The 13,300-nt window shown below is 38.4% G+C and overlaps 1 protein-coding gene across 2 annotated transcripts in view; it reads left to right on the forward strand.

The window, feature by feature from the left end:
• CPEB4 (cytoplasmic polyadenylation element binding protein 4) overlaps positions 1-13,300 on the forward strand; it is a 45,282-nt gene that overhangs the window by 26,943 nt on the left and 5,039 nt on the right. Inside the window, exons 3-8 of one of the 2 annotated variants that reach the window (XM_056348114.1) lie at positions 3,693-3,716; positions 5,696-5,869; positions 8,283-8,372; positions 9,000-9,118; positions 10,038-10,152; positions 10,365-10,546. In XM_056348114.1, coding sequence (XP_056204089.1) covers positions 3,693-3,716; positions 5,696-5,869; positions 8,283-8,372; positions 9,000-9,118; positions 10,038-10,152; positions 10,365-10,546 — 704 coding nt within the window. The remainder of the gene's footprint in view (positions 1-3,692; positions 3,717-5,695; positions 5,870-8,282; positions 8,373-8,999; positions 9,119-10,037; positions 10,153-10,364; positions 10,547-13,300) is intronic. The other variant, XM_056348115.1, reaches the window with a different exon arrangement.

Genomic DNA, 13,300 nt, shown 5'->3' on the forward strand with positions numbered 1-13,300 from the left:
TTCATTCATGAAAGCTTATGAAATTGGAATCACTTCAGCAAAGTTGTGTTCAGCTTGGATATTTTTCCTAGAGCCTGTATGAGTGGTGTAGAATATGAAAGAGTATATGCAAATTGACGTAAGTTTCCTAGCTTTCCTGAAGTTGGTTGGTGGGAAGCTGTCTTGGTGGTAGAGCTAATGCCTGGTAGAAGGCTGTGGTTGGGTCTCACTTGTTCTCACAGTCAGGTTACGTAAAAAGTCAGTGTGAATATTTGTCCCCTTTAAATCTGGTAGCTTCAGTGATTAGTCCGCATAGAAACTTGAAATTCCTTGGAACTCCTTCATGAAGCTAATCTGGTTTGGTCTTTGAGAAGAAAGAAATGAGAGCGTGGCAATGGGTGAAGTACAAGATGGCAGTGTGTTACTATATTGGCCCCTATGCCAAGGTAAAGAACAGAATCCCTGCCTTGAGGAGCTCTTGGAATAAAGAATGAGTTAGGTACAGAACTGCACAGGTATTACTACATTAACTTAGTCTTTGCATGCTGTCAAACAACTAGAGCAAGGTAGTGAGAAGGAGGGTACGAATGTAATTTAACTTTGAGCGTTCAGTTACTCTGTCCTTTCCATGGTTTTATGATGTTAATACTAACTATGGATGCTTGTATAATTTGCCTAGTTGTAACCGTGGCCTTAGAGATAGAGATCTTCCTGCTTGCTGGTCCCTTTGCTTTCAACAGTCTGCTCCTGAGCTGACCTCTTCATGTAAATATTCCACAGTTAATGGCAGAAAATACACCTGAAATTGCTACCACCCTGCAGACTGGAAGGCAGCAAGAACCAATAAAGAGCACTAGGTGTTTCAGCCTGGGCACACTTTTTGCAGGACAAGCTTGGAGTGAGTTTTGGTGTTTGAGTGCTGTAGGATTCCTTCATACATTTTTCGTGTCCCTTCAGCAGAATATCTTTGTCATTGGGAACTGTGTACTTTATACAGAATTGCATGTGTGATTGTGCACAACAGTCTTTTTGGTGCATCCTATAGAGAGAAGAAAGCGCAATACATTTATTTGGAGGTATGTTAGACAAAAAAATTTGATTAAAAAAATAAAAAAGGAGAGAGATGGGCAGGGGCCCATTAAGTGTCTCAAGTGAAGACACAAAAATTTGAATGTGTTTCTTATTCATTAAGTTCCTTAAAATAAAAGACAGTAAAAGCAGATTTTTGCAAAAGATCATTGGCTTTCTTTATTTCTTATATGGGGAGGAGTATTGCAGGAAGGACTGAGGTGACAAAATAATTGAAGCAGGTAATAGCATTTTAAATCTCAGACATGTTATCAGAAAAATACCTCTGCATAGGCTATTAATAAGCAGCTGAATTGGTTGCATAAACATTTTGTATTTTTTAGGTTTTGTAATATAATCCTTGCTCAAATGTCTTGTGAGATTAGTAAATCTGTCCTAGACCCTTTATGCAGTTATCTGAAATGTTGAAGAAAGGGGGAGAGTTAAAACGGGATTGAGGAATTCAAACCAACGTTGTAGTTGCCTCATTGCTCAGCAGGGGATAGGCAAGCATCCTGATCATCAGAATTAAATCTTTTTCTCTGCTTGATAAGTTACCTTAAGGCTTCATTTATGTTACAGCTTAGGTAGGGTACTCCTGTAGCAAAGATTTATCTTAATATGAAATTACGAAAGCCAGACACAGAATTGGTAAATCACAGTTAGCTGTCCTCCTGGCCTGCCAAAAAAGCATTCTTTAGTTTGTGTTGTGTATTGCATTGTGTGAAATTAATGGCGTGTGATGAGCTCTGAATTCAGTGAGCAGGGAAAGTTTGTATCTGTTCTGTACTGGAGCAGTTTATAAACTGGCTCCTGAGAAATGTTTTGAAATGTCAAGTGTTGGTATTTTGTGGGTTAGATGAAGCAAATGCAGAAAATAAGAATCAAATGAAGGGGAAAATACAATCTTAGTATTTGATTCTGAAAACCTCTTCAGTAGTATTTGGCACTGGAAATACTTCCTAGCTGCTGGCTGAGTTTTTTTTGGATTTTTCCCTACTAGTAAAGGAGAAAAATCCTATTGCCTTGAAGTGACACAGGTGGCAAAGCAGTGAGGAGTCTGCTGACCTAAATTGTGGTCACAGATCTGCAGTGGGAATCATATCTGTGCTGCATGCTTTGTTGCCAAGAATGGGTGTACCAAGTGAAGGAGTTTGTGTGGTTTTGTTAGTAATTTAGAAACCACAAGCAAGATTTTTATGGCTTTATAGGCAGAGCTGTTTTTGAAAGTGCTTAACGTTTTCTAAAATGTGCAGAGGCTTCTGAGCCTTGTCAGAAATGTGGTAAGATTGCTGATAGCTTTCCATGAAGGACAGGTTCCTTAAAACTTTCTGCTTTGAGGACTACGTGAGCTTCTTGGATTTCTAAATAAAAGATTACCATGAAAGCATTATACTTGCAAAGGCCCTCAGCCTTTACGATTCTCCAGTAAAGCCAGCGCCTGTGTGAACACTGGAGAATATGCTGCAGTCTGAAGACTAGGGCTTTGTTATTTTGTATTCTTGGTGTTAATTATGAGTATCTCTATCAGCAAAAGATCAGAGAATTAAAATGATCTTACAGACGTTAAATAATTGTGAAGTAAATTGGATTGATAGAATTTTTATTTTGAAAGAGGAAACATCTCCTGTTTTGTTGTGGTTTACAAATATTTAAATGTTTAAACTAATTGTCAGTCTCAGTTTTAAATGAGGAAGCAAAATAAAATGCATGATGTGCTCAGAGTTTCTCATAGTACTTGCCAGGAGAATCCAAGTTTTGAAAACAGTTGGCTTGCTTTTAGATTTTAATGAGATTAAAAGAGAAAGAATGTGCAAGTTTGATTAGAAAGTTTGGCCATATTCTGACAGTGGATTCTGGAAGCCAGCACAGAAAAATGTTGTATTTTTTAGTGGTAGAATTGATTTGTTTTGGAAAACGAGAAGTAGGAAGCAGTGGGTAACTGTCGAACAATTACAGCAAAGTATGAAGTTAGTGTGAGAGAACCCAGACTGGTGCACACTATGTGCAGGAGGTCTGAAAGGCCGTTTTAGTGGCCCAGACCTTTCTCCGTGACTTTTAAGTTTTTCAGGTTTATTTGCCAGTAGGAATTCAACCAAGGATTCGGCGAGTTGTGCAAAGCTGTTATAGCAACCTAATTTCAAAAATAAATTTAACACAATAGTCCTCCGCTTTCCTTGTGTTAGGTCGTTTCCTACAGTTCAGATGAAGCTCAGTGTTAAGAGTATGCTTGAATTTGGGAGGGTAGAGAGCATGGGATGTAGCAGAATGTGTCAGGAGACCTGGTGCACGAGGAAAGATAAATTTAATTGTAGGCATACACCCAGCAGAGGACTAAGGAATAGATTGAAGATAAATGTGCAAATTAGGAACTAAAATTCTTTTCAAACAAGTCTCTTTGAGTAAACAGATACACTTTGTCAGCCTCGTTATCAACATGTTTTATCAGTAAGTGACAGAGATGGTGTAAGGAAGGCATGGTATTGCGGGTGGTGGGGGAGGTCAGCTTGTGAACACCATTTTAAATGACCTGGAGTGTGAAAAGGCTTGAGAAGCACTGAGTTAGTATAAAGGCGATAAAACAAGGTCTTCTGGTCCTTATAACAATGATTGAAAGGCTGTTTTCTTTCTCATTTAACATGCAGCAAGGACATATGGGAGAAGGCGAGGTAACAATATTCCTATTTAATTTTCTAATGTTGACAATGTCTCATGGGAGAAATAACATTAAGTTGTTACTAGAGGGCAAACTCCAAAATTTAAGTTTATAAAGGATCAGTTTCACAACAGTTTACATAGTCTGCATGCCATAAATAAACATTTTAACTGAATTAGGTAGTACTTCACAGCAGTAGTATTGAGGCTGAAATGATCACAGTCCTTACAGTGGACTGAAGGGCTACGTTGCTGTGGTTGTGGGTATGCTATGAATGCCAATGCTGGAGAAGTTTATTTTGGTTCTTTTGAGTGCTGATGCTTTCCCTGATGCAGCATAGACCATAGCGAATATACATCCTGGCCTGTTAGGTTAAAGAACCAGATCCTGCAAGCATGCATGTTGAATTATCTAACAGCAGTGGTAATGCTGATCAACCTGAAAAGGTTACATGTAAGGTATGGAGAATTGATCCCTTCCAACAGTACCTGCAGGACTGGGATCTTAAGAGGTGAAACAAATGACATGTGTATCAGTTCATTAGGGGAAGACAAAATAACATTTCAGTCTACGTTTCAATATTGTTATCATAGTAGGAACCAGGATTGTCTAGCTACAGAAATAGGTTTGATTATAGTTGACTTTTATTTTAATGAAAGGTGTACAAGGATTATTGGAATTTCAAATAAAGCAAGATGACAGAGTCTTCCATTTTTTATTTGTGTAACTTCTATGGACTGTGGGTTTTATTGTATTCCCCCCCCCCCCCCCCTTGTTAGCTGTTTGATTTTTGCATATAAAATGTCTGGATATTTGAATTGGTCAAATTTTCTGTTTTCAAGATGCTTTCTTTTTTAAAAATCAATGTATTTCAGAGGAAAGAAGGAAGAGCAAGATAAATTAACCTTACCAATACATTACTGTGGTAGATTGTAATGAATTAGAGTATATCACATCATAGGTAAAAGGAAATATATCCTAAAACTTGTAGCACACCTCATTTATGTGTTTACTTTCCCTATATATATTTATTTATTCCCAAATTGCTCCTTAAATGAGTAGAAGTCTATTCAGTTTGTTGCCTAGATATTGAGTACTGTAACTAAAGGGTGAATTCATGGAAGAGATCAGCTTGTGTGCTCTATTTATGATGTTAAACAGTTGCATTTATAAATCAAAGAATCTTATTTAAAAGTAATAAATATTATTAAAGAAATCTATGGTAAAGGATTATCATAGAATATTGGGCTGTGAGGGGAAGCATGCTTACAACATTTTCTCTTAGAGTGAGTCCATTAACGAAACTCTGTTGTAACATCTAAGTAAACTTGCTTCTAGGAATGACACAGTATTGCCTAGTTTTCAGTCTTCATTTGCGGTAAATTGCAGTGGATCTTCCTGTTTTTATCAGGTTATTTTTGTAATTTACAAGTGGGTGGCTTATGGTATGTTTTGATATCAGGTAATTAAAATGTTAAATATATTTAGCTGATAGAATTCTTATTTTCCCATCTGCACCATGAAATTATATCTACTCATTGTAAGAAGCTCTTCTCTGAAAATTATATATACAGCTTAGGTTTTAGTGATGTCTGCTATTGGGAAAGTCTCAGGGAAGAAAAAACTTATATTCTCTTCTGATTTTACACCTTTTAAAAAGAAATTTAATTGGCAACATGAAATATTATGGAAGACAGTCAACTTGAGCATCCATTAGAAATTCGGGTTTGTTTCAATTCTTCATCAGTTGTAGTGCAGTTATGAAGAAGGTAGCAATCTTCTCTGAAATAATGCATTCGATTTACCGAATGATATTGAAAACTAAAAGGTCATATGAAATTGAGAATGTAACTGCTCATTAAAGGGGAAAATTGCGAACAGTTTTAGTGCTAATGTAGCAGCTAGTGCATTTTTTTTTTAATTATATAAACTGTGTGTGCTTTGTTAGTATGTTTTTTTCCTTTTTTTTTTTTTCTTTAACCTCCTTTTTAGGTCAGTCTTCACTGTTTCCAATGGAAGACGGGTTCTTGGATGATGGACGTGGGGATCAGACTCTTCACAGTGGTTTAGGATCACCTCACTGCTTCTCCCATCAGAATGGAGAAAGAGTGGAACGGTATTCACGTAAAGTCTTTGTTGGGGGACTGCCACCAGATATTGATGAAGGTACGCCCAGAGAATCTTATCCAGAAAAGCTTTTTCTGGCTTGATGACAAAGCTGTGGTGTGAAACCTTTTGTCTGTTAGCTCATGAATGATTGTTTTCCAAACTCTACAGAAAGGCTTTTATATGTAAATGGCTCTTTGCATATTACCACTTTCAGTCCATGGCAAATGTGAGATGATTCAAGATAGTTTAGGCTATAGCATTGTTCTGTCATTAAAGAACAAAATCGTGCGTTACCACACATTTAACTGACTTCTTACAGTATAAAAATTGTAAAAAAAAAGGGATAATGGTGCAAAAATAAACAAGTAAATATCACTTGTTGAAACTCATAAATACATGGCAATCATTTTATAGGCACCAGAAGCCAGTAGTAGGAAAAGTATTGCTAGTAGTTTTGTAAACTTTGTATAGCATAGGTAAGTCATAGCTCTTTGTATGCTTATATGTAGTTCTCAGAAGTTGTTTCCAGCAGTGATTGTGTCCTGTGGTAGCTGGTAACGTGGGCATGGCAAGGACTGAGACAGGAATGAATCTGTGCAGAGGCAGTTGCATACAGTGAGGAGCCAGGAATTTGTGGTGGGTCCATCATATAAGACAAAGGTGACACAATACTGCAGTTGTTATTAAAGAAAAAAAAAAAAAGTCGTGCATGAGTGTTGTGAAGCTTCATTTCACCAGAATTCTGTATTCTCTATGTATGAATGTGCTGAGATGGCATTTATAAAGAGCTACAGCAACTGTAAGTCTGAAAAGTTGCTTTTTCTTAATCACAGAATCATTTTAGTACCCACAGAGTGTTTGTAATGCACTGCAGTATATACTACTGTGACATGACACCCTGACTTTCGTGTCAAGCATAAGAGCTACTTTATTGTTAAAAGGTCAGATATGACATGGTGTTATATGAAAGAATGGTCATATGGTATCTTTTTCTTTGTTGTTTTTGGGGTTTTGCTTGTTTTTTAACTTTTGACACCTTTGTGGTTTTAAAAGCAGATGAGCACGGGAATAGTTTGATCTCTGTGGACCCTAGTTATTTAAGAATAGGACACTTCCTAAACCTTTGCTAGGAGGGTGGCTTGAAATTTTCATTTGTTTCTGTCAGTGTTCTTCCTGTTAAATGCACAAATGTGAATTAGAATTAGGAGTACACAAGCTAAAATCTACATCACAGCTGAGTTTTTTAGGTTTTTCTGGTCCTGTTTCTAGAAAGCATTTTATGTATGGGCTTCAGCATGAAATTTGTGTTGTGCTGTTCTAAATGGAGATCTATATTAAGAGTAGATACCTTGTAAATATTGTTCTCCTTGGTTTGTATCTTCAGCAGCAGCATGTAACCTTGACACGTGACCATTGTTGTATATCTTCCTGATGATCTGCAGTGCACAGAGAAGCTGTCGGAGCAGTGGATTGTCAATTGCTATTTCATTAGCAATGCCATCAAAGAATGTAAACAAACTGGAAAAGGCATAATTAGTAACACCTTTTCAGATTTCTAACCAAATTTGAGGATGGGGAAAATCCTCTAAACTGTGTATTAGAAACCCCCAACAAAGCATCCTAATATAGAAAGCCGTGTAATACCATCAACAGAACACAGCTGAGCAGCGTGCCAGTTTAGATGACATTCCAGCAATGTGAAAGTTGTTCTTTTGTTTCAGTTTTTTAATGACGAATTCTTACTCAGGAAACTTAACTAGTGATGGTTCAAGTGTGTTTGTGGAGAAGGAAAAGGGAATAATTGCTCAATTTCAATTGAAACTAGACTTCTGTGGGGCTAGCATATGCAAATCTCTACCAGTAATCTGAGGTCAGAGGCAGAATTTAAATGGATGCAAGAATTGCTTCTTGATATAGTGATACGCTCTCTCCTATAAAATTACAAAACTGTGTCCTGCCAGTTTACTCTGTTAGTTTGAGGTCGAGCTCAGATAGTGATTGCACATGTGTCACTAGCATGTGATATGAACAAGCATGGCTGGGTCTTGTGATTGTCCATTTTTTCCAAGTCTTTCTGCAATTATAAGTCATATCGGCAGAGCTGATTGCTTACTAGCAAGTCAGCAAATTGTCTCTAAACTCTTTGTGGGAGAATAGTTGAAGCTGGGTTATTATAGCTGTATAAATGCAGTGAATCCATTTCTGCAAATTGGTGGGTTACATGCTTTTATTTATGATCATCAGTAGAAAGAAAGGCTTGATCTTTGTCCTGTCTTGTTTTATAATGGATGTTCTGACTGGTCATAAAGATTCCCCATCAGCTAGTAAGCACTGCTATGAGCTGCTGAACCTTTAGGGTCACAGAATGTTTATTTATAGGATGAAGCTACCCGAAATCAGTGTCTTTAGATGTCTTCCATTCAGTTTTATTTCAATTTCAATTTGTGCCTCTTCCTTTCTCTTTTCACAGATGAGATCACTGCTAGTTTTCGTCGCTTTGGACCTTTAATTGTAGACTGGCCACACAAGGCAGAGAGCAAATCTTATTTTCCTCCTAAAGGTAAATGTCTGATAACCAATAACATAGGAGCATTTTAGTATATTTTTTCTTGATAAGACTCTATTTTAGACAACATTTTGGTGACCCAGTATTGAGAGGGAAAAACTTGAATCCTTGGGATTATTATAAACTGGTGGAATTTAGAAAGTGGCGTTACAGTTACTCTGCACTAAAAGAATTCTTCCTTAAACTCCTGTTTTTACTTTATTCCATTTTCCTTTTTCTCTCCCTGTTGTTCTTCATTTTTGTAATAGTCAAGACTAGCCCTCTTTAAAGGGATGAAATGCCCTCCACAGAAGCTGGGAAGGATTCGTACCTGATATTAACAACCATCTTGGCAGATTTGCCTCTACAGCTGTGGGTTTTGTTCAGTTCATGCTGCTGCTGGCTTACCCTTTTTAAAGGAAGTGGGGAGCAAGTGTGCTGATCAGCAGGCTCCCTGCTTTCCATCATGTCAGTGCAGAGGACTTGCAGGAGGCTGGCTTGGAAATGTGTGTGAGCACCTTAAAGATTGACCCTTAGTGTATGGTAGCATGATGACGCGGTGCCAAGCATAACTCTGGGTTAAATTACTCTCCTGTAGGCAAACAGACAAATGAAGTCACGTGTTCATTTTCCCTTTCATAGGATATGCATTTTTGCTGTTCCAAGATGAAAGCTCTGTACAGGCCCTGATTGATGCATGTATTGAAGAAGATGGAAAGCTCTATCTTTGTGTTTCCAGCCCCACTATCAAAGACAAACCGGTAGGTGGAATTGTTAGGGCCTGCACAATTCCTGTATGATAACCAGAAATTGTTCTCTTCAGGTGCCTTTTTTTCCTTTTTTATGTCTTCAGAGTGTTTAATTTTCTTTATGGTGCCTTAAGTTCTCAAAGGGAAGACCAGCTTACTTATTTTTAAACTAGACATTATGAAGTTTTTTAGTCTAGTTACAGTTCATATTTTTGTTAGAAGAAGTTTTGCTAAATTTCACCATTGCTGATGTAACCAATATATTTCCAGACAGGTATTTTACGCTTATTATTGATTAAAATGTAGAATTCATATTGCCTGAGTGTCGTATGTAGTATGTTTTGACAGAGACAAATTAAATTAAAAAAAACATAACGTGGTATTGAACTGTAAATTATCAGTACAGATGGGTTTGGGGCTGATGTGAGTCTGTTAATAGTTGGAGAGACTTCTGCTATAATCCTGTGCTTCATATTTGGCCAGCTGTAGGCAAGTATAAAGCAGCTAGTTTTGCATAGTAAATAAACACGCGGCTTTGCACGCTGGAGCCTGTTGCATTGAGATAACGCTAGTCTAGTGCTTACACTCGCCTAGAACAACACAAATAGTGTTGATACGTATGCACCAGTGTGGTTCGTACAGCACAGTTTGGTCATGATTAAGTAAATGCGTAAGTAGAGGGTGAGGGTTTTTTTTTTCCCAGAAATTTGGGTAACAAGGAAGTGGTAAAATTTGGTATGATCAAGTGGTCTGTCTTAACTGAGCTTGTTAGCATTTCAATTTGAGAAATGGTTGCTGAACAAGTAGAAAACAAGTTTACAAAGTACAGCCATTAAAGAGGTTTTCTTCTCTGTAGGATACTGTTTTAATTTATATTACTGAGATACTTTGAATTGTGAATGGTTAAAAAAAAAAGGCTTTTTGTCCATAGGTTCAGATCCGGCCTTGGAACCTTAGTGATAGTGATTTTGTAATGGATGGTTCACAGCCTCTTGACCCACGAAAAACCATTTTTGTTGGTGGTGTTCCTCGGCCTTTACGAGCAGGTACACTGCGTGTTCCGCAGCACTGGGCATGTTGAATATGCAGTCTGATTTGGGGAGCAACGGGGGAAACAAGTTATTTCAGCAAGGGAAGTATTAAGTCTTCTTGACACTTACAGTGGGGAACATGAATACAATTGGATTGTTTCATTTGATGCTTCTAGAAAAAAAAATGCCAAGTCTACACCACTGTTTCATTTTCCTTTCTGGTTTAGTGGAACTTGCAATGATAATGGATCGGCTGTATGGAGGGGTGTGCTATGCTGGAATTGACACAGACCCTGAGCTGAAGTACCCAAAAGGAGCTGGGCGGGTTGCATTTTCTAATCAACAGAGTTACATAGCTGCTATCAGTGCTCGCTTTGTTCAGCTGCAGCATGGAGAGATAGATAAACGGGTAAGGTCTTCAAGCATATTCTATTTTTGTTCAGTGCTTTCTCTAGAAATGCTTTTCCATGTAAATGTGTGTCATTGTGAAGACTGTAAATGTTATATCAGATTAATTGCATATTTAGGGCTAGATTGTTCCGCTTAGATACAACACAGAATAAAAATGAAGGAGTGGTACAGAGCTGTTGGTTCTGGAACGTGGGAGGCAACTGTGAAGCAGACTTTCTCAAATTGCATAGCATGATGGGAAGCATGTCAGCTGCTTTGCCCTTTCATAAGAATATTGTACTCGTCATATACTCCCACTGCAAGTATTTGCACTTGTAGTGTTTGTATAATGTCAGGGAGTAAGGTATCTGCCAAGGATGGAGCAGTTCTTACTCCTGTTCTGCATCTTTCGGGAGAGTGGGCAGAATATGGCCCTAGTGTTACACATAGTGTGCTGGGTGTTCCTAAAGAGCACCATAGTAGTGCGTTGTGAACTCGTCAGTGTGCATTACAGCCTCACAGTCATCCTCCATAGCTTACATAAAGGTCGTGTCTGGTTATTTTATTCCTTTGCTATTATAAATTAAAGGAATATGCCAAATAGATCTGCATGTTGCTTTCTTCTGCCTTCATCTATATAAAATGTGCCTTTGCCAATTACAGTGATCTTCAGGCCACAGTTCTGAGAAACTTGGATCCTACAGTTCTGTCTAATTCATGCTTTGTCTCTGGATTTTTCTTACATGACTGTCATTAATCTTAATTTTATAATTACTAGAGGAAAAACCCCAAACTTGGCTATGTCTGATTATCATTTCTCTTCTGCTTTGACCGTAAAGCTTGGGTGGAAGAATTGTAACAACAGTTTGACTGTGGGCCTGTGAATTGGAATGTCTTTGTTCTATCTTGGCTCTGAAATAAGTTCTGTACGGCTTTGAACAAATAATTTGGGCCGCCCTTGTGCAACTTCTGCTTGCATAAGCAGACACTTGGGTGAATAGGTCCATTGAAGCTGGTGGGACTACAAATTTAAGTAAGTACTTGTGAACTCTAGCAAAGATTTTGCAATCTATTTCCCCTTCTCTCTTCCCACTGCTCCTTATTTCCCCATTTTGTGTGTGGTTCAGAAGAAATACGGGGAGATAAGTGCTCAGAGGATTCATATAGGAGGGGCTGGGCACATGAGAGAGAAAAGTACAACAGTGGTAATGCTACTTTTTATTAATAAGGTACTACTTATTAATACTTCTTCTAATAAAGTGTTTCTGTAAAAAATCAAAGTAAAATTAGTAGTAAGAAGGGATTTCCTGTAAAATTAGGCAAGGAGGTGCTGCTAAAAGATGTGACATTCAAAGAGGTAATGCAAATTAAATACTTAGTGGCTGCAGCACCCACCACTGCAGAGCTTCTGATGGGTGCTGCCACCCTAAGCGTCCCTGATGGAAGTTGCTGTAATTTAAGCTTTTTCTCTGTAGCTGGGCGATCTTGCTGTAGGTAGCACAAGTAACAGTTGCAGGCTGTCTGTATTTGACACATGCACTTCAACACACTGAATAAATGCGCCGAGGACTCGACTAGTATCTATGGGTTGCAAACTTGCAGGAAAACCAGTGCTGCAGTAGCGAAAGCAAGCAGAGGTACAATTAGCTGTGCTGTAGTTCGGCCTCTGTGTTTGAGTAGCCATAATAGAGCAGCAGAATTGCCACTAAGGAGGCCTGCATAGCGTATTTGTAGGTTCTGCTCTTAGCACTTATAGAAGACAACACTCATCAATGAGTACCCAACCTCAAACTACATAGCAAACTAGGTGATGAATGTGGTGTTAGGAATATTTGTCTCCTTTTTTACAAATTCATTCTTCTGAGTTGGCATGAAGGGCTGTTTGAGAAATGCAAGTCTAGCAGTGGAAGAGGAGAAAAATTGAAAAATAAAAAGGCTGTCATATTGTTTACAGGTAGTTTATATATACTGTAAGCACAAATGACATCAAACTATTGCAGTGCTCTGTCTGGACTGTGATAAAATTGGCTAAGTTTAAAAATGCAGGAACTTGTGAACGTTCTTATTTCTGTGAGCTGGCATACCTCTGAGGCTTGTGAGTTACAGAAAGGAACATCCCTAAGCCAGAGGCAGAGTTAACAGGTTAACAGTAGAGACACCAGCCACAATCTGGATATTTGGAAATGTTTATGAAAACATCCAATTACATGAGCTTCAGAGAAGGCTCACAGACACTTCTAGAACAGGAACTTGTACCTATCTTCTTGTTAACATGGAGTTTTATGTTGTGCTTCTGATATGTCACGTGGACCTTTCACAGTTCTGTGGACCTAAGGAATGGAGGTGATTACTGGTTTTGAGGTGAATCTGAGCCTTTTAGGGGATAGCAGTGCCGCAGTTGTGATTTAAACATGTAGGCATGTCTAAATGAACTGTGCTGTAGCCAGCTTGGATACTGCGAGCAGCAAGCTTTGCTTTGCTGTCACAGAGAAGGTGCTCTTGAGTGCTGTGAGCAGGGTTTTGTAGCCCACAGTACAGCAGGCTTGGTTTTGGTATGCAAATGCCTACATTAAAAGCTACTAGCCTGCAGATGTTGCAGTGTAGATGTATCATCCTTGGAGCACCAGCTGGTAAGTTCCTGTGAGTCATTATCAGTTAAGAACTTGAAGTGTTTCTTCTCTTTTCTTGTCTGTTGTACTGAATTACTGCTCATCATCTGGCCCTTAATGCCAACAGCGTAGGTGGGCATCGGTCCCGTGTTAAGCTTCTCATT

This window comes from Falco biarmicus, chromosome 8, assembly GCF_023638135.1.
Source record: "Falco biarmicus isolate bFalBia1 chromosome 8, bFalBia1.pri, whole genome shotgun sequence".
Classification (NCBI taxonomy): Eukaryota; Metazoa; Chordata; class Aves; order Falconiformes; family Falconidae; genus Falco; species Falco biarmicus.